Consider the following 21,249-nt stretch of genomic DNA (forward strand, 5'->3'; position numbering starts at 1 on the left):
AAAACTGAACTGAAATAAGCAAACGAAAGTGTGAAAAAGAAACTGAAAACAAATCCAAGATACAAAACTATTCTAGGAATCCTCCTCAACTGCTTATACACCATTTTATTTAATGTCCTCAGTTCAAATTTACTTGTTTCTTTCAAATTATTCAGATCCAGGACTTTATTTTATTGCTCTCCCTTAAAAAAACTGCTGTCAGCAGGACATTCTTTTCCCACAAGTGGTCTACACACAGAAAGTGACGCAGACTGAAAGGAAAACCACAAAACGGCTTGAATCAGAGCGTTGTGCTGTTGTTACCATTATAGGTTGTAGAAAAGAATCAAATTACAGAGAGGTGGGACTGCCAGGAATACAGCATGGAGCCTGGCCAACCACTTTCAGTTAAGTGGGTGGAGGCTTAATCCAGTGAAAGGGCCACAATCAAGATGAATTCACACCACGTTCCTGTAGCAACTTTTTATTAGAAAAACATTTTTGTTTTAAACCAGGAAATAGCAGTCCAGAAGTGAATGTTTGGGTCACATCCTGTATTTGTACATTTTATTTTGTTATGTTTAAGTTATTTAAGATACATTTCCAAGATAGAGGAGATTTATGTGGGCAATTTCCATCTTTCTATATATGTCAGCGCTGCCATCAGTCACCGGGGGTTTGACCCCAGTCGAGAGTTTGCTGAGGTCTGAAAAAGACAACATGTGGAGCAAACATCTTGCATTAAACACGAATTATAGAGGGTAAAAAACTAAAACACTATACACTTATATCAGAACAGTGCAGGCGGGATGCCGTTTCCAAACAGGAGACTCCAGGAAGTCGGGATCTTCCATTTGTTGGGCTGTTTGCTCTGAAAGCAGAATTGGAGAACAATGATTCTCCTCACAGTGACATTACCACTCCTCTGAAACTTTAGGTTGCTTTAATGCTGCGCCGTGGTGTCACTTACGTTATCGTCCAGCAGATGGAGCCAGTCGTTGAGGTGGTTCGCCAGAGCGAAGGCATCGGGGATGTTGTCGCCTTCTGAACAGAAGACGAGCAGCACAGCCAGCGGGAGGTCCTCTTTGCAACTGTGCAGCAAACGTGATCACACAAACACAAATAATATTAACAAGGAACTCTTACTGAGGCGTTTCAACATTCTTAATAAAGTGTCTGAACACACAGCAGACACCTGCAGCTGCCTTTATTGTGATTTATATTCAAATAATTATTAAACCCATGCTCTTACAGACATAAATAAAAAAGATTTTAAAAACAGCTCCCTGTGTTTTTGATGCCCTTGTGTCTACCTGCGGGTCTCCCGTATCTACCTGTCTGTGTAAAGTCCTTTGGTGATGCCTCCTCCAGGGATGCAGAGCCGTGGTTCCGTGTTTCCATCTGTGAGTCCGGGGAAGGCCGGGACTCGCTCCATTTCCCTCCAGCCCATTTCCTTCAAAGCGTCCGCGCTCCCCTTCAGCAGGGACGGCGTGACCAGGTACCTCAAAGGAGTGCTAGCAGAGACACGTGTTTGTTGAGCAGACATGATTGAAAAATGCAAAAGTGAAGAAATAAGGCGATGGCGTTGCAAGCGTATTTACCCCTGCAGCTGCTGGTCATCTCTCTGGTAGGCGTGGCTGCTGGAGAGGACGACAGTCCTGGAGAAGCCGCTGGATTTGATCCAGGACACGAGCAGCTGACGAAACCTTTTGGTCTTTGACTGCAGTTTAAACAAAGGTAGAACAAAAGAAAACAACAATAGTCATACAGTATGAAGGGAACTCAGAGAATGAACTGACGTCATACTGATGACTGATTGTTACCTGAAGAATTGGTGCTCTGATCTGAAGGACCGCCAGCTTCAGTTCTGCTGCTGCGTAAACTGTGGAGAACAGAGGGTTACTTTTCTTTTGACTTCACAGCAGCTGCAGACAAAACTGCTGAACACCTGACTGATGGTTGACGACAACAGGACTAATGTCCTTTGGTGGAAAAGCAGCCGCTGGCCAACTAATACGACATAGTGCTGATTAAAAACAATCAGAAGGTCACAGCTGGGATAGCGGACATCCCAGCGGACAGCAAGAAAGAGACAGCAGACTCAAAGGGAACATTTCTGAGTTTTTTTGTTTGTTTTTCTTTTTAAATTTCTGACACCTCTGTGTTAGAGAGGCACCAGCAGTGAATCAGCTGTACCTTCAGCAGGAGTGTGCAGCTCCTCGCCATCTTCTTTGCTGCTGGCGTACGGGTCGTTCCCGGCCATCGGGATGAGACAGTCAGTGTGTATGTGGCCCACCCTACTCATGTTCAGAGTGGACACGATGAGATCCACAGCCAGCTGACCCACGTTACCTACGGCCACCGCAGGCTGGAGGAGGAAAGAGGAAGAGGATAAGTAACAAAATTAAAGAGAAGGCAGGAACCGTTTAAATCACTTTTTCCTTTTCCTGAGCACATTTTCATGTAGTTGTGCAAAACATATGATGAAGAAAAACATATGTTAGAGAGTTCCAGTTTTTATTAGGCCTCTAAGTTTTTTTTCAAGTTTTAAGACAGTTAAATTTTTTTGTAGTTTTACTGCACTGTGCAAAAGTTTAAAGTCACCCCTTATTTCTTTATATTTTGCAATAACAATGGAAAACAGGTGCAGCAAATTGTTCAAACATACATGGAAATACAGCAGGCAAAAACAAATTTGTACTATTATTCTTTGACATTTTCCATAGATTTAACTAAAACAATGGGAATAAACGTTGCCATGCATTATCGTAACAGGGTGCGTGTCATGTGTCATTCATTCATCCCTTCAGTTAGGTGTCTTTTATGAGCTTGAATGATTCACAGGTAAATGTTTAGTGGCTTGACACACAAAAAGATTGCTCTGGAAATATAAAGAAATAAGGGCTGGCTCAAGACTTTGCCTCTGCGCCCCTCCACAGTGGACTTCAATCAGGGGTTTAACAAGACTTTTGCATTACATGTGTAGGAATTAAAGGTATTTTTATACACAGCCAGTTTCTTGGATGAAAATCAGAGAAGTGAAGCTTTTGTTTTTCCCTGGTGATTACACGAGTCTCATATGAAAGCATGAAGCAGGAACTGATGGGAGGATTATTTTCCTCCGTCACTCACCATGACGAGGGTAAAATCTCTGAAGGAGGGTGCTGAGCTCTGCGAGGAGATAAACATGGTGCTGTTCAGCCAGCAGGCACACACGACCCTACAAGCCTCCAGATAAACAAACTAAATTAAAAGTTAGACGTCTAAATTATAATCCCAGGGCAACTTTCGCTTCTATTTTCATGCCTGGCGTTGTGGACCTGCTCGACCTCTCTCGACTGTTGATGACGGTTTTAGTACCACGCGGGAATGCCTAAATTAAATGTTACAGTGAAGCTTTGTTTTTTTTTAATAGTTTTAAGTAGACGTCTTTAACAAGCGTCCACAGATTTGTTTAAAGCTCCAAGTGTTTTTTACTTACTGTCATTTAAAGTGGTGTTTTATGTGTTTCTATTATGATCAGGCATGTTAACGGTCAGACTGTAGCTCTGCAAAGATTTACTGCGTATTAGAGATCCTCAACTCTGTTGCCTCAATTGTGCTGTGTTCATTTCTCTATCGATACATACATCCATAGATCCATCCACCCATCCGTCCGGCCTCCTTCTGTCCATATATGTACTACTGTATGTGTGGTAACAATTTATCCATCCCTTCATTACATAATTTATTCCAACAACTTTACACTCGGCGGAATTGCACATATAAATATAAATATGCCATACGTGTTGTTATTGCCTGTGTCATGCTGCTGTTGGCTGTTTGTCTATTCTGTTAGGTACGTTGACAGCAAAGAAATAACTGAAGCTTTGTTGTTGTTGTTGTTAAAGTCAACAACAATCCTGACTTCTCTGGAAAATAACAAAATAACAATACCAGTGATCTGTTTATGAACAAATTACACATTCAAAAAATTCCTGAATATCCACAATTATTTATTTATTTGTTGCATTATCTCACCCTAACTTTTATGTAAAATTTGTACTTAAATAAAAAGGCCTTTAGTAAGGACATGTGATACTTTAAACAATTTGTCTATATGTTCATATTTATATTTGTTAATTTACTTTTTTATGTATTTAATATATTAATGTTACATATTTTCTGCATATTGAAGGATGCCTTCCAGAGTTGCATGCACATTGTGGTAAAGGAATAATATATTCCTCTCCAGCTTGTTGTGCTTAAAGTAAGATTAAAGCTGGTGTAGAAGATGAAAATTGCATAACAATCAGACATGTAAGGTACTAAAGAGAAACAGCTTTAATTGGTCAGTTTGCAACAGGTCAGTAACATGGTTGGGTATAAAAAGAGCACCTTAGAGAGGCCGAGTGTCTCAGAAGTAAAGATGGGCAGAGGGTCAACAATCAAGTTTACAAATTCTGGAACAATTTTAGAATATTGTTCCTGAATGTCAACTTTATGAAGATTCTAAGAATCTTTAGGAATCTCTGGGCGCAACAGACAAGGCTGAAAAATCGATACAGAATGTCTGTTATCTGTGGGCATGGCGTTAAAAGCATGATTCTATCATGGACATCACTGCATCTGTCACAGGGTGGAAGTAATTTTTATTTTTTATTCTGTGAGTTTCACTGTGTGGTTTTGTTAGTCTGTTTTTATATATATTGCATATATTTTATATGTTGTTTATGTCTGCATGCTTTTATTTTGAAAGTGAACTACTTCCAGCCCACATCTCCCCAATTGAAATAATGTCTTCTCTGGGCCAAAGCTAATTTAAACTGAACTGAGGCAAAGTGAAAAACTGTTCTATGGTCAGACGAGACATGATTTGAAATTATTTTTGGAAAACATGGACCCCTCATCCCATCTAGATGACGTTCTTTTTAGGGAAGGCTTTGAATATTTCAGCAAGATCATGCAAAACCACATACTGCATCTATTACAACAGCATGACTTCATAGCAGAAGAGTGAAAAAAGAAAGAAAAAAGACAAACAGGACAAAGACGACCCATCACTGCTGAGCAACTAGAATCCTATATCAAACAAGAATGGAACAAGAACCTTTCAAGTCAGATGTGGTAAACAAATTATGGAACTGACTGATCTTACTCATTGTAAGATTCTTCAAGCAGCTTTTTAATCTTTTTTTAATGTGCCTGAAACAAGCAGAGCATTATTTAAAACACAACTTGATGATTCTGTTTACACTGTATGCAAGAAGCCTTGCATACAACCCCGAGTGCCTCACACGTAAGAGTTCATCATTATGATTATGCGATGTACCGCTCTGGCTGCAGAGCGTGGGTGTCTTCAGAGACATATTACCTAGGTAAAGGTTCAGGATGAGTCACATCTAAAGCTGCTGCTCGAATTTCTCTGGACCCCAGAGCTTCGACTAAAGCATCCTGATCCACAACCAGACCTGAAACATGAAAAGACAAAAAAAGACACAAAATCAGACTGAAAGCTCGAAGACTGGTGAGGACTTGCAGTCACAGTATCACTGTATTAACACGGTATTAACATCAGATTTAAAATTTTAAAATTGGGATATTTAATATATATTTAAACAGCATCAAGTCAGTTAATTTTCTGATATATTGATCAGTTGAGTAGCAGAGGGAGTTTAATCAGTATCAGCTGCTTTGGTGATGATAAAAATTAACACCAGGTGCACTAAAGTGGCAACAATGAGACAACCCTTAAAACAGGAATTGGTTTTACAGGCGGAGGCTAGTGACATTTTTCTCTCTTCTTCTTTTCAGACTGTTTTGTCCCTAGTTTTGCATTTGGCTAGGCTCAGTGTCACTACTGGTATCATGATGCCTGGACCCTACAAAGGCTGCACTAGTAGTCCAAGTCCTCCAGGATGGCACGTCAATACTTTCAGAAGATTTTCTGTGTCTTCCAGCACAGTCTCAAGAGCATGGAGGAGCTTCCAGGAGACAGGCAGTTACTGTAGGAGAGCTGGGAAGTCCTTGACTTATCAGCAGGACTGGTATTGGCTCCTTAGTGCAAGGAGGAGCATGATAAGCATTGCCTGAGCTACAAAACAACCTCCAGCAGGCCACTGGTGAGAATGTCTCTGACTAAACAATCAGAAACAGACTTCCTGAGGGTGTTCTGAGGGCCCGACATCCTGGCCCTGTGCTCACTGGAGCCTGGTTGACATATGCAATAGAATACCAGAATTGGCAGCATCAAAGTGTTCCTTTAATTCTTTTGAATAGTGTGTATTCAATTCACTGTAGCACGACGTTTTCGATCATCACTCATAAACTGTCCAAACTGTGCTTACCTTCTGTGTCTGTTGTGATACAGGATCTTCATATCAAACCCTTTGCTTCTCTGAGCAATTTTGTATCCGATGTGTCCCATTCCGATAATCCCCAGAGTTGATCCGGTGACTTCGACTCCCATCAGGCTTTGTGGTATACTGGTAGTCTTAGGGTCAACAGCTATTTGGTGACCTATGAGAAACATTTTTCTGCTTGTAATAAGGCTGCTTTTCTGCAACCTTATGACATTATTACCACTATGGGTCCCAGCAAATTTTAGGGTTGCAATTGCAGTAGGTCTAAATTGCTGAGGGATTCCCATTATGCACTGAGTGTTTCTTCTTCAGTCAACTTTTTTACTCGTATTCTGTTTATATGCCTCTCTACATTCAATTATTTAATTATTATTAATCTCTGGCTCTCGTCCACAGCATGTCTTTGCTCTGTCTTTCTCCCTTAATCCCAACCAGTTGTGGATTAAGGGAGCCGCCCCTCCCCGAGCCTGGTTATGCTGGCAGTTTCTTCTTGTTAAAAAGGAGTTTTTCCTTCCCACTGTTACCAAAGAGCTTGCACATATGGGAGCCATATGATTGTTGGGGTTTTCTCTGTTTTCTTTTTTTTATTGTAGGGTCTTTACCTTACAATATAAAGCACCCTGAGGCAACGGTTGTTGTCATTTGGCGCTATATAAATTAAAAATTAACTTATAAAAATTTAACTGAATTAAAATTTAGGCAACACAATGGCCTCAGTAAAAGAAAGAAATGAGTTCCAATAGTGACCAGTAGAAAACCACCATATTCACACTGAAAATAGGGTACACAAGATTTATTTTTCTTTCAAAGCAGACTAATGGGCTGGGGATGTAATTCTGGCCTGCAGTCCAGGGCCCAAGACACCGTGGTCAGAGTTATCAGCCTGGTTCCAAACAGGAAAAGATGGTCACTCAGAAGGACAAGCAGTAACATATCAGCCTTACAACTTCCCCAGAAAGACTTTCCACCCACCTTAAAAGGCCTTGTGTTAGTAGGAAGTGAGTAATAATAATAATGAATAAAAATTATAATAATAATTCAACATGTTTTCCACTAAAATGACATCAACATACTTTAAAAAACATGAATAAGAACAAGAATAAGAAGTTTAAAAAAAAATTATTTATTAATTAAACATTCATACTTCACATACATACTGGATTAATAAACTAAGAGTGGTTGCATTCAAGCTGCAACTTTTCTTTCGTTCTTTGACTTTTACAGCGAGTTCTTTTGCCAACGTGAACATGAAACAGTTTCTCCTCAAACTAATTAAAGTTTCAACAGTCATTGAGTTTTCTTAGAGGAAGTCAGAGATTTAACACAGGAATCTTTGTTTATCCTATAGCAGGAATATTATCCTATTCTTCACAAAAACCTAAGCTTTTACAGTTTGTTGCCCAACAAGTGTCCACAATGAAACCAAAGAGCCAAAAATAAATCTCTAACTAACACCACCTCACCTTCTTTTTTAAGAGGGACACAAAAATGTAAAAAATTCTTGGCAATATTAATTAAAATCATTTCAACTTGACTTCATTGGGAACAGGTAGGCCATTCACAGCTGCTACGGCATTATCCACCATGCACTGAACCATCCGTCTTGTTGTAGCATAGGTGTAGGTGCCAACGTGGGGTGTGATGAGTACATTAGGAAGGCTGAGGAGAGGGTGATCCCTGCACCGAACAAAGCAAGAAAAGCATCAGGAGACAGCTGATGTTCATTCATGCTTCCTTTCATTTTCATTCCATTTTTGTGTGACTGCATGCACAGGCTGGTAAAGGGGGGATATTTTCCTCTCCAAACAAAATGAACACATCAGAAAGAGAGAGGAAAAACGGCTCAGACTGAAACACCACAGAAGACAACAAAAGTGCATGATGACAGAATTATTTCCATTGTTAATACCTAACCAAGTCAAGAACACTCTCAGGGAGGTAGCTGTAATATTGTCACAGTCTACAATGAAAAAATACGCTCATGAATTTCTCAAGGCAAAAAATGGAATACTATTCGATGGCCAAGTCAGTCACATAATCTCAACCCAATAAAACATGTTTTACAGATACTGAAGACAAAACTGAAATAAGAGAGACCCACAAACAAGCTGAAAAAGAAGGCAGATGCAGTAAAGCTCTGGCAGAGCATCTCAATGTAGAAAACACAGCATCTGGTGACATTCATTGGGTCTAGACTTCAGTAAGTCATTGACAGCAGAAGATTTTTAAACAAGTGTTAAAAATCCGTCCTTATATTTAGCTTTTTTTTTTGTTTTTCCAATTAATTTTGAGTGTCTAAAAATATGTAAATATATGTATAAACATGTCTGTAATTCCTAAAAAGTTAATCTATTACTTTTGTTGAACCCTTTGAATTAAAGCTGAAAGCCTGCGTCTCAATCAGACTGTTTGATTTAAAATCCACTGGGTGGTGAACAGAGGGAAAATTACAAAGATTTTGTCTTTTGTTCGACAAATAATAGACTTAATTGTATATCTTGAAAAAAGATTTCAATTTAAGATTCTTCAAGTGTCACACTGAAACCAGCAGTGCATTGCTTAAAACAGTCTAAGGAGCTTAGATAGCAGAAAAGAAAAGCATCTGGACTTCTTTAAGTTGCTTGAAGACGTTTCACCTTCTTCAGTTCTAAGGTCAAATGGTGGAGAGTCTCAGATTTAGGCCTTGTGGGAAGTGGCTGATGCTTTTCTTTCTAAGCTTAGACTACGATGACCTGGATGACTGAGAACCTTCACAGACATTGCTTTAAACACAACTTAATGACTCTGTTTTGTTCTAATAACAGTCTGTTTACACTGTATGCAAGAAGCCATTAACCCTGAGTGCCTCACATGTAAGAGTTCATCATTATTATTATTATGCGATGTACCGCTCTGGCTGCAGAGCGTGGGTGTCTTCAGAGACATATTACCTGGGTAAAGGTTCAGGATGAGTCACATCTAAGGCTGCTGCTCGAATTTCTCCAGACCGCAGAGCTTTGACTAAAGCATCCTGATCCACAACCAGACCTGAAACATGAAAAGTCACAAAATCAGACTGAAAGCCCAGAGACTGGTGAAGACTCGCAGTCACAGTATTCTCACCTCTACTGACGTTGATCAGGGTTGCAGTGGGTTTCATGAGGGACAGCTCCCTGTGGCTGATCAGGCCTTTGGTTTCAGGGGAAAGGTTGACAACGAGCACAACAAAGTCAGACTCCCTCAGCAGGTCATCCATGTTCTCACAGTAACTCGCCCCCACTGACTGCTCGTCTTCAACGCTCCTGAACAGCACAAAAAAAGCAAACACAACTGTATAATAAATGCTGCCTCATTTATTAATGTCAGATTTCTTTAAAAGCTGGGATTCAAATACACTGTAGCGCCAAAAGCATTTGCTTGTTTTCCTTCACACAAATACACACTTGAGTGACACCCCATTCTAAATCCATTCAACTTTTCTAGGAAGATTTTCCACAAGGTTTAGGAGTGTTTTTATGGGAATTTTTGACAATTATTCCAGATATGCATCTGTGAGGTCAGACACTGATTTTGGATGCAAAGGCCTGGCTCACAGTCTCAGCTCTAATTCATCCTAAAGGTGTTCTGGCGGGTTGAGGAGTCTGTGCAAGTTCTTCCACACCAAACTCGGTCATCCATGATTCTATGGACCTTGTTTTGTGCACTGGTGAACAGTCTTGCTGCAACAGAAAGGGGCCATGCCCAAACCAATGTCTTGGTATGCTGAAGTATTAGGTAAGGGGTGGAGCTGAACTCCTGAAAAACAACCACACACCATAATCCCCGCCTCGACCAAACTTTACACTCAGCACGATGCAGTAAGACAAGTACCGTTCTCCTGATAACAACCAAACTCAGACTCATCCATTAGCTTCCCATATGGAGAAGCATGATTTATCACTCCAGAGAACATGTCTCCACTGTTCTGGAGTCCTGTGGCAGCATGCTTTACACCACTACATATCAGTGCTATTGCGCTTACGTGCAGCTGTTCAGCCATTCCACAAAGCCTTCTACACACTGTTCTTTAGCTAATCTGAAGGCAAAACAAAGTTTGGTGGTCTTTTTATTTTATATACCTTTGGCCATGGAAGTGATTGGATCACCTGAATTCAATGATTTGACTGGGTGAGTGAATACTTCTGGCAGTAGTGTAGTACTGTGTATCTATTCAAGTCACTGTATCAGGATTTTTTCGATCTGTTCAATGAACTGGTGCTTACCTTCTGTGTCTGTTGTGATACAGGATCTTCATATCAAACCCTTTGCTTCTCTGAGCAATTTTGTATCCGATGTGTCCCAATCCGATGATCCCCAGAGTCGACCCGGTGACTTCGACTCCCATCAGGCTTTGTGGTATACTGGTAGTCTTAGGGTCAACAGCGATTTGGTGACCTATGAGAAACATGGAAATATTTCCAGTGTAAATATCTTTGGGTTTTACTCAAACTGTTCCACACTGAGATCAGATTTGAACCTTTGACCTCACCTTCAACTATCTTTCTTGCGGATGCCAGCAGCAGACCCATGGCCATATCTGCAGTGGCGTCACTCACAACACCGGGCGTGTTGGCCACCTTCACCCCGAGACTGGTGATGTACGGGACATCCAGGTGGTCGATGCCCACTCCTCCATTGGCAACCACTTTTAGTGATGGAAGCGAGCTGAGCAGCGACGGCTCGGCTGCAGGGTAGGTGTTCCACATCAGTATTGCCTGGATCTTCGGCCCGTGCTGCTGGGGGTTTTGAAGAAAGTCTCTGAGGCAGATTATGTGGAAGTGTTGTTTTATTATGTCAGTGATCTCTTCGATGAAACCCTGCTCGCTCACCTCTGAGATCAGAGCCCATGGTTTGTCCTCTGCCATCGTCTGATTGGATAAAGCACAGGATTCGTAAAGGAGAAGGTAACCAGCAAAGAAAGGCACTGGGACCAGTTCCCACCTGTTTCCAAACTTTACACTAAGATCTGGATTCTTGCCTAGCATTGACATCAGTTAAAATCCAGTTTCAACTTTTTTATTATCCCCAAATGTATCATCCAGATGACTAGAACCACTGACAGGTAAAGTGAATGACATTGGTAACCAATGCTACAGTGGTACCTGTCAAACGCTGACCTGTGTTTTGTAAATAGTTAGCATTAAGTACATAAGAATTGCTTTTTGTAGTCCATTTCCTGAACATTGTAGTTTCACTACGGCAGACCCACGTCATTGACAGCTGCCGTGACACGATTACGTAGCCAAGCTCGTGCACGCTCCGAGCTCTTAGTGCATTTTGCTTGGGAAGGTTTCTAATGAATTACTGTATTCTTAAAGATTTTGAATGGAGTCAGGTGACCAAACAGAAAAAAAAGCTTTTCAAATGGAGTTTAAAAAAAACGGATGTACATGGTTGTACTTTCTGTGATAGTGAGTTGGCAAATCTTTTATTTTAGTGTAATACAATGCAGTCCTTATGGTTGCAGGTCAGGGGAATCATTGTTCCCCAGGATGTGAAATTACTGTGAAAATAATCAAGATTGGAATCTGTTCAATGAATACTACCAATTCACTTTTATGATGTAACAAAGGCGTACTGTCTCAAAAAGCTGTTTTGATAAGACGGGCTTTATTTTGGCTAATTGCCTCAAATGAAAAAAGCTCTTACAACAGCTCTGACCTGGCTTTCAAGTTTAAGATCTGCCTCCATTTTAACTCCCAGATTAGTAATGACTGGTTTAACATACTGTGCCAGTGAACCAAGATCTATAGTAGTGGTCTCACAAGTGCCACCAAAAACCATCACTTCTGTTTTCGGCTCATTAAAATGTAAAAAGTTCAAAGCCATCCAGGCCCTTATTTCATCAAGGCATCTGAGCAGAGGGTCTAGTGAGAAGCCATTTATCTTTTTAAGAGGGAAATAAATCTGGGAGTCATCAGCATAACAGTGGAAAGAAATCCCATGTTTGCTGAAAATAGAGCCAAGGGGTAGGAATCTATTATGTATTATAATTTATATATAAAGGCTGAGCCAGTTCACATCTGTAATAACGAGCAGTCTAACAAGATCAACTCAAAAACCAGCACAGGCTGTTGTTTCACAGGTTCTTCTTGTTCATGTTACAATTAACACAAAAGTTTCAACTAATTCTTCTTGTGGGACACCCACACTGTATGTGTGCAGAGTTTCAGCTCAACGCATTCAGTGACTATGGAGAAATTAAAGGACATTTCTGCTCAAACACACAATTTAATATCTAAAAGTCATAAAAAATTCATTCTTAATGGACATGAAATGAAAATTCTCAGTTGATTACTCTACCTGTGTGCCAATGTTCATCACAAGATACTGCAAGATTCCAGAGAAATGAAAGGAAATTTCTACTCAACTTCAAGAGGATTTGACTGAATTTCCAATAGAAGTGAATCATGAATTCAAAAGAAAAATGAAAGAACATATTCTTTTCATTTCCTCATTTTCATTTCTTTATTTACACACGCGTGTCTTCAAAGGCACAATGTAATAATTGTAATTCTGATGTGTCATATTGCTTTCTTTTTTTTTAGTCTGTTGAACAAAAATAAGCAACGAAGGAGAAGCACTACCATAAAACTTAGTGCAGAAGCGCAAGAAAATTTAAGCCGCAGATACGTAAGCGGCGGCTGACTTCAGGGAGACCATTTTAAGGTCGTTAGGATTCTCAGCTCTCTTTTCCCTACTCCCTTATGAACCATCCCACTCGCTTTCCTTGACCTCGATGACGTTTCGAGGTAAAAGAAAAGGAGTTAAGAAAAGGAGACAAGGTGTACTTTTGGAAGGTAGCCCTAATGTTTCCTTTTCATTAGCTCAGTGTTTCAGGTTAAACGCTCTGTGAGAGTGTCCGGCCACAGCCCACCTCTTGACCAGGCTCAGCTACACGACCCACAAAATAAATTTATGTTGTAAATTTACTCACTGTTGTTGAGCTCTTTCCCGGCTGCTCCTCAGACAGGAAGAACTCTTTAAGGAACGCGCGGGATTTCAAAATAAGGGCACTTAAAAGCAGTGTGACTTAAAACGGCAAGAGTCATTCTAAAGAAAGATGTCTCCTTAACATGGATTTCTTATTCCAACATTTAAACTTAGATTATATTATCACATAACTGGACGTCTTTATTTACTAAAAATGACAGCTCAGTTATTGTTTTTAATCTTTTTTCTATATTTAATTAAAGACCCCATATGCAATCTTTTTGTCGCCAGTGTAACTTTACTCTTTTTAAATTTAATTTAATTTCAATTTCAAAGCTTTTAAGCATTATTATTTCCTCAGGCTCTCCAGCACATGCAAACAGAGACAGAGAGAGTTATTTCGATCAGGTTTGTTCATAATGTGATTCTTTACTTATTACAGTAACAACGATGATAATCAAAGAACAGTTAAAAATGAGTAACGAGCCTTTATATCTTAACCCTTAAGTGTAACCAAATTCAACAGGTGTAGACTTATTAAACAATGCGTGGGGACATATATGACAGTTTTTAGACATACTTGACAAAAGGAGCTTTAACAACAACAATAATAAAAGCAGCTAGAATTATAATATGTACAAACTAATAATAGCAATAATAACAAATATAAACTAATATTAATACTAATAATAGTAGCTGGGATAAAAACCAAGTAAATAAATCACACAAACAAATAATAAATGAAATAGGGAGGTTTGTGTTGTGTTTGGCAAATATAGAAGGTAGTGGTGATTATGTAAGAACATCTGAACAACTTGGTGTGGAAGGAGTGACAGAAACCAAATAAATAAGAACATAGTTTGGTTAGAAAGAAGATACGAGAATCAAGATGCCTTAAAATAATAAACCCTGATTACAACGGCTAAAATAATTAGATGGAAAATAGAGAGTCGAAATAGGAGAGTTTTGCTGGAGATAGTGATTTATGAAGTCAGAGTTTGTGAACTTAAAGTAAAGTTTAGGGCCTGTTGAGTGTGGCAGAGGGAGAAGGAGAAGAGATGATGGGAGAGGAATAAAAGAAAAGTGTTGTACTGTGAGAGCTCACTTCAGCTGTGCTGCTGCTGCTGCTGCGTGAGGCAGCCTTTAAACACCGTCACAGGGTGCAGCGGGCTCAGGGTGCTCTGAGCCCGCTGCACCTGTTTCAAGAATTTCAAGAATTCTACTCTTTTCCAGAGGATCTTTTTAAGTTATTTGATTGGCATTGGATCTAAAGAGCTAGTTATCATGTTGGCTTCAAAATTTGTGACCCAACATCATTTCTTCCCATCATTTTGCACACTGCACACACAGTCTGATACTACAGGCCACAGGAGCCCACAGGTTCCTTATACGCCAGGTATAGCACAGAGTGCTCATTATGGCTGAAAAGTTATTGATATTATACATATTAATTACGAGCTCTACTATTTTGAACACACAATAAATGTTGTGCTAGGAGATGTGTTTAAATATGGCGAAACATATGACAGCCACAGGTCTCTGCGAATAAGTAACAAAGGCCTCGTGGGCCGACAAAATTATTCCAAACATTCCTGTGTGCTTGGAGAGCAAGTGTTTTTAAAATAAGTTTTCTGATATACATACAACAGTGAAAAAACTATAAGAAGAGAGCTACCTTTTAGCTGAAACCTGGGTGGTTTGTCTCTGCTGCGTCCTCAAACTGGCATAAAGAGCGAGCTGGTGGAAAAAGAGTTTGTTCTAGAGAAATATTAAACACATGACATAAGAGGATGATTTCTTTGGCAGCACATTGTAACATGTACTCCCTCCAGCACAGAGAGGACAGGAAGAAACCACTGTTCCCAGCAACTGGGCAGGTGGCTGTTTCCTGGATGCTGATTGGTGCACCAGACTTAGAAGCGATAGAGAACGATCAAAGGTCAGACGCCACTGTTCATAAAGAGACAGTCCATGAAACTTCTTATATTTGCTTCAGTTATGTGCACACTCGGTTTTCTTCAAGCTCAAAGGAAGTTTGAGAGTACATGTGGTTTACAAGTAATCTGGAAACCATTTAATGGAAAAACCAGTGTAAAAAGAAAAAGTAATACAAGATCATATAACAAATGTTTATATTATGAACAGTGTTTAAACCCCCTAAATATTATGCATTGTACACATGCAATTCATCCTAATTAGCATAACTGGAGGCTATAAAAGCCACATATGCTCAACCATAAGACTATTACCCAGTGTAATTTATTATTAGTCAGTGTATTTCATGACGTTTTTAAAAGGTCTTTACATTTGCAGTATGAGTCTAACATACGGAAGAATGCTGTGATATTCCCTGTGCCTAAATCCAGTTATCCCAAATTTCTAAAAGAGTTCAGATGGGTCACGTTCACATCAGTCATGATAAAAGTCCTGAAAAACTGATGAAGTCAGAAATTTTAAGGAAAACTGAGGCTGTGGGAGATGAAGAAGATGTTACAGTAACTCAGTTTTCTTCTGCTTATCCAATTCAGGGTCAGAGAAAGGGCTGGAGTCTACCCCAGCTGTAGGAGGGGAGGCAGGTTACACATAACAGGTCACCAGTCTGCCTCGGGGCTAACACAACTGCTCCTCGACTGGCTCCCCACAGCAGCTGGTGCTCCGACCCTTACATCATTTACCCTGAACACACACATGTGTCAGAGCAGGATGGAAACAGGAGCATTTTTAAGCATGCAAGACCGGGACCAGTCGCAGTTCTTGATGGTTTTGTTGAACGGTGAGATGAGCCCAAACTTCAATTAAACAGTCCGAGACAATGATCACTGCTTTCAGAGAATGCACTCATACACAAGAAGTCACGTACTTTAAGGGACGGAAGGCTGAATTTTTTGAGTCTAATAAATATCTTAAAAGATTTACTGATTGAAAGCTGAACTTTGAAACAAACTATGAAGCTGCCAGCAGAGGAAGAGAAACTGTCCTCTTTGTGCTGACTAAGAGCTCTTAACGACCAAAAGCTTCTTACAGCACTGAACTCCTCTCATAGCCCCAAATACTTGGATTTCCACAAGGACACAGATTACTTTGAGCATGCAACCACTAGGTGGCATCCAGACATTAACCTGTGACTCTGGAGTGAGTGGAGTGGAGTGGAGACCTGCCTGAGACACTGCAATAAATTAAAGCTATGAATCTTCAGGCAGCAGCTATGCTCTATCTGGCAGTTTGCTAAATAACATGTAACATTTTATATACATTTTAAAGATTTTATTACATTTTTAAAATCTCTTGTAAACAACTGTTCTTTAGGGAGATAGAAGACATACCCACTTAGCATTTTAGCCTCTTAAATTTGAAATAAGGACAAAGTATATGAGCTGACAAAGACTCTTGTTCCAAGTCTGCATGTCAGTAAGTATAGTTAGAGAAAGGTACACAGACAGTGTGAAATACTTACCTTCTTACTAAATCACTGAAAGATGGGAATGCATGTATTTTGGTTTGAAGCGTTGTGAAATGTTGTGTCATCACATGATTTCATATTACAGCATTTAAAACTATTGATTGTTTCCTTTTGAAATAATATAAAATGATCATTTTCAAATTAATGCAGGGTTTGTAGCAAAATGTAAAAAATGTAGTGTCTTGTTTTGGTTTGTGATGTTGATATTTTTTTATGTGTGTATGTGTGCGTGTGTGTGTGTGTAGACTTGATTATGGTCTGTTTATGTATCAGTGAACAATGATTTGTAAATTATTAAATAGTATTGAGCAGTGGAGGATCAAATAAGTGTCACCCTACTCTTTTTCAGGCATGTAAATTGTGTTGTATAAAAAAACTCAACGTTGTATTTCTTTTGCTTTGTTTATTTTCTGTTTTCATATTTACATGTCGGAAATAAAACATTTAATCAGTCAATCAGTCAAGTATCTCGCTTGTCATAAATACACAGCGATAAATACATAGATACACAGTGATAACACCCCTAGTTTGGAAGGTAAAATATTTGCAAAGCTTGCATACAAAGCTTGCCTAACCACCTGTCATGCATGCATTGTAAGCAAACACAAGTTTGCCAGGAATACTGTTGTGCAGCTGTATCATTCAGCTGTCAGTTCTTTGAGATACGGCAGAAATGCTAAAATGGAGGAGGGATATTTTAGGGCCGCTTTTCTAGTTTGATCAAACACATTTTGGAGTGTTGCTGCAGAGCTTTACGTATCACCCTCATGTGATGATGCTGAGATGTTTGCTTCGATGTAATTGCCTCTGTGTGTGTGTGTGTGTGTTATGCATCAGAGCATCAGGGAAGATCATGTGTGCAAGGCGACTGCAGATCAGCAGCTTACCTGCTTTTTACTGTTGCATAATCTCATGCTCTCCTCTTCTTCTCCCTCTGTCCTTTCACTCCTCCTCCACACCTGTGTCTGTCTTTTTCTTTTCTCTATCTGCTCTTCACCGGCTCCTCCCATCCAGCTCGACCTCACCCTTAAGCGTGTATGGAGCTGCAAGCTTCTCTCTTTCTGTGGCCAAGAGTCATTTAGGCTTTCATTAAGCCAGTTCAGATCTCCAGCCAAGCTCCACTTCCATCTGCTGCCACATCTGACAGCAGGTAGCCTTTTAGCAAAGTGCTGACTCACATGGTAAACGCAGCGATTACATCTCTGCCTCACTGCACAGCACTTTCAGTGCTCTTCTTCTCTGATCACGTGATTCGTGTCAGATGAGAAGGTCAAAGGAGAGTTTTGATTTTTGGGGAAATACCAGTTCTTCCAAATAAACACGTCACGATTCATTATGACAGAGTTTGTGGTGTTGCATGTTCGAGTCTCATGTCTAAAGAAAGGTGTCAGGTGTTACAGCTGGCCTTAGGTGTCACACTTCACATGACACAGCAAAGAGAGAACAGAGAAAGGAAAAGTCCTTAACTACACTGCCTGTGATAGATCGCTGACATGAGGCCCATCCTTACTCTGCTTATCGGCAGCACACAGCTCTGAAGTCATGGCTTTTTTTCTCCGTCTGAGCAGATAAAAATAAAACAAAAAACCATGCAGAGGACACAGGACTTCTATATTTATTCAGTGGTGTCTTATCTACTTCAACATTTTTTATTTTTGCTTTTCATGCCTATTTAAATTGTGGAGGAAAACACAAAAATGTGCTTCATTTAGATGAATTTTTTTCCTTGCGTGAATGTACCCATGAGGGCCATTAGTGGACTTTGATATTACCATGTGAAACATAGTCAAGAACCAAAGCGATACATAGAGCTGCGGCAGTAAAAAGTTCACATTTGCACAGTTTCTTCTAGATTGTAAGGTGCAAAGGTTTGTGTTCATTTAAATATAAAAAGAAATGCAATAAAAACTCATATTTACTCTTAGATTTAAAAGCTTTTACTATTTATTCAAGCTCTGTCAAATAAATGTACCCAAAGTTACACATCCCAAAGGTGCTCTACTGGATTTAGATTGTTGTTGAACATTGTAATGTTCAAGAAACCAGTTTGAGATGATCTGAGCTTTGCAGCAGCCATCAGGTGATGCAAGCAACATCTTTTCCTAATCTTCTGTTATCCAATTTCAATCAGCCTTTGTGAACTGCAGCCTCAGTCTCCTGTACTTAGCTGACAGGAGTGGAGGTTGGTGTGGTCTTCTGCTTCAAAGTTCAGAGATCTTCTGTATATGTTGGTTTTAACGAGAAGCGATGCTCAGTTTGAATTTCAGCTGCATGCCCGAATGCAGTGAATTGCTGCAATGTGACTGTGCTAACAAAGAAAATGAACAGGTGTACCTAATGAAGTGGACAGTGAGTGCATATTGGCCCTGTTACCTCACGGGACAAACTTTCTTTACTCCCTGCATGTGCCTGGTGGCTGCAGGTGCAAACATGAGCTTCAGTGAAACCTCTGAGTGGTTGGTGAGGCCAGAAAAGCAAACCCATTTCCAGATGTAATGAGTGCCGCATACGTGACCTTTATTTAAAGGTCAGTTTTTCTTCATTTACATTAATGATCAAAATCCTGGAGACTTATCTCTACAACGTACAAACTGCAACAATGCAAACAAGTACATCATATCGAATGTACTTTTAAAGGTACAAAAAGGTACTCCATATTGTTTCACTACTATTTATTATTTGAACAAACAAAAGTATCTGATTATTTGGCTTTATAAGAAGTTCAATGCTAAAAAATGAACAATAACTGAGTAAATAAATAAATAAAAACAAATGGAAGATCTCACGGCTAATTAGGGTAATAGTGACATGAACAAACGAGCATCCTAGAGAGGCAGAGACTGACAGCTGAGAAGAAAGGATAGGGTTGGCTTCATCACTCTGTGAATAACTACACGGGGGGACAAAAGTTAGTTGTGCGTGCATCAAAATTAAGCTTTTTATTGGTTAAACAACAGGACAGATTTTCTTAAGAAGTGCTCCTGAATCCATGCTGAGATTTCCATCACAGGAACATGTTTGTTTTTAGTGCCATTGGTATTGCTTTCGGGCCTTATTCTCTAAATCTTGGCAATCTTATGATGAGAAACATTAGGTTGGTGAAGTGTTTGCATACACAGCGGCAACCCCCTTCTGATAGACTTCTAATATTGCACTTTATCTTTTGTGCCAAAAATTATGTTGTTGGCATCAAATTCAGAAATCCATCCACAAATAACTGATGTGCTGACTTTGTGCCTAAAAGAACTTACAAATCACAGCATTCTGTTTGCATAAACTGTATATTTTACACAAGATCCAGACTTTTATTTTTTCTTGAAACCCATAAACACTCTGTCGTTGCTAGAGGACATCTGCAATCCATTTCTCTCAGTAAAAAGCTGGACTATTTAATTTAATAAAACACCTGTCTTCAATGACTCAGGCCACTCTCTGATGCTCGGCTATTCTTTCAGAGGACATCCCCCCCTGCAGGTGCTGATGTCGTGCAGAAGCAGAAACCACACACATACATGCAAAGTTGACACCTGAGTCGCTGTGAAGAAGCCTGGCACGCAACGCTCATCGTGTTCTGGTTGAGAATAAATTCACCTGCTGGGTAATCCAGTCAGCCTGAGCATTAGCCTGCCGTGCATGACGTACAGCGCAGCACAGCGAAGTTGCAGGTCAACTCAGTGAAGCTTCTCTTGTGTTCTCATTGCTTCTATCTGAACTAGCATTTGTCTGCAGATACAAAGACACATAAATCATACCTGGAAATCAGACATGTATATACGAGATCAGTTTGTTAATAACTTTTCAGCCCAGTGCCTGGAGAAACTTTTGAAAATAAGAATATAAACTCACTGAGCAGCAAAGACATCATGATGCACTCCTCCATGAGAATCTGAGTGCAACTTTTTTGAATGTGCAACTTTTCCTTAATAAGATAACAATCCTCAGCCAGGGACGGCTGCCAGACAGCTTAGCTCACCTCCAAACTTTGGCCACACTCCTCAGCAGGTTCAGCAGCTCAAGGCTGGCTCTGTCTGATTAGGTAACAGATAATCATTAAGAAGAGGTTGTTGGGCCTCTGCTGTGCTGCTCAGTGGCTTCTCCATCCAAAACCGCCTACTTAGCCTCGTCTGTAAAGCCGCTGTTACCTAATGATGGAGCCCGTGTAGAGCCATGGGCTGGCTGATTTAGAAAGACTCTTTGCTGTTTGAGCTGGGGCACACCAGGCTTCACCAGTGTTTGTGTGTGTGTGCAGCTCTTCAATGGACAGCCAGTCAGATCAATGTTATGCAAACCTATTAGTCAGAGGTTGCAGTGTTGGCTTCACACAATACTCAGGGACTCTAGCCCAGGGTCAAACACGCTGATGAGCTCTCACCTCTGTTAAGAGTAACAATCGGTTAAAGGCAGCACAGAGAACTATGGCTTTATATCATCAAACAGTGCTAGAAAGACATTAGTGTCACTGTATAAACTGCATTTTGTCCTTAAACAAGCATTCATCTTTAAATTTGCACCAAATTC

At 40.0% G+C, this 21,249-nt stretch overlaps 2 protein-coding genes across 4 annotated transcripts; both read right to left on the reverse strand.

Annotated features, from left to right (window-relative positions):
* Positions 1-447: 447 nt before the first annotated feature.
* Positions 448-3,342, reverse strand: psmg2 (proteasome (prosome, macropain) assembly chaperone 2). Its single transcript, XM_031742236.2, has 7 exons — positions 3,112-3,342; positions 2,176-2,347; positions 1,803-1,861; positions 1,581-1,699; positions 1,314-1,493; positions 950-1,070; positions 448-850 (listed from the first exon to the last, which is right to left on the reverse strand). Exons 1-7 carry the CDS (start codon positions 3,166-3,168, stop codon positions 770-772), a joined length of 789 nt encoding a protein of 262 aa, XP_031598096.1. The 5' UTR covers positions 3,169-3,342; the 3' UTR covers positions 448-769.
* A 4,081-nt stretch (positions 3,343-7,423) lies between these two features.
* LOC116322475 (probable 2-ketogluconate reductase) lies at positions 7,424-15,117 on the reverse strand. 3 transcript variants are annotated; one of them, XM_031742562.2, is made up of 6 exons: positions 14,947-15,117; positions 10,828-11,206; positions 10,562-10,733; positions 9,423-9,601; positions 9,251-9,347; positions 7,424-7,997 (listed from the first exon to the last, which is right to left on the reverse strand). In XM_031742562.2, exons 2-6 carry the CDS (start codon positions 11,201-11,203, stop codon positions 7,841-7,843), a joined length of 981 nt encoding a protein of 326 aa, XP_031598422.1. In that variant the 5' UTR covers positions 11,204-11,206; positions 14,947-15,117; the 3' UTR covers positions 7,424-7,840. The 3 variants fall into 3 exon arrangements, with proteins under 3 accessions (XP_031598422.1, XP_031598412.1, XP_039462005.1); XM_031742552.2 differs by lacking the exon at positions 14,947-15,117 and adding an exon at positions 13,276-13,365; XM_039606071.1 differs by lacking the exon at positions 14,947-15,117 and adding an exon at positions 12,642-13,221.
* Positions 15,118-21,249: the final 6,132 nt, after the last annotated feature.

This window comes from Oreochromis aureus, linkage group 22 (assembly GCF_013358895.1).
Source record: "Oreochromis aureus strain Israel breed Guangdong linkage group 22, ZZ_aureus, whole genome shotgun sequence".
NCBI lineage: Eukaryota > Metazoa > Chordata > Actinopteri > Cichliformes > Cichlidae > Oreochromis > Oreochromis aureus.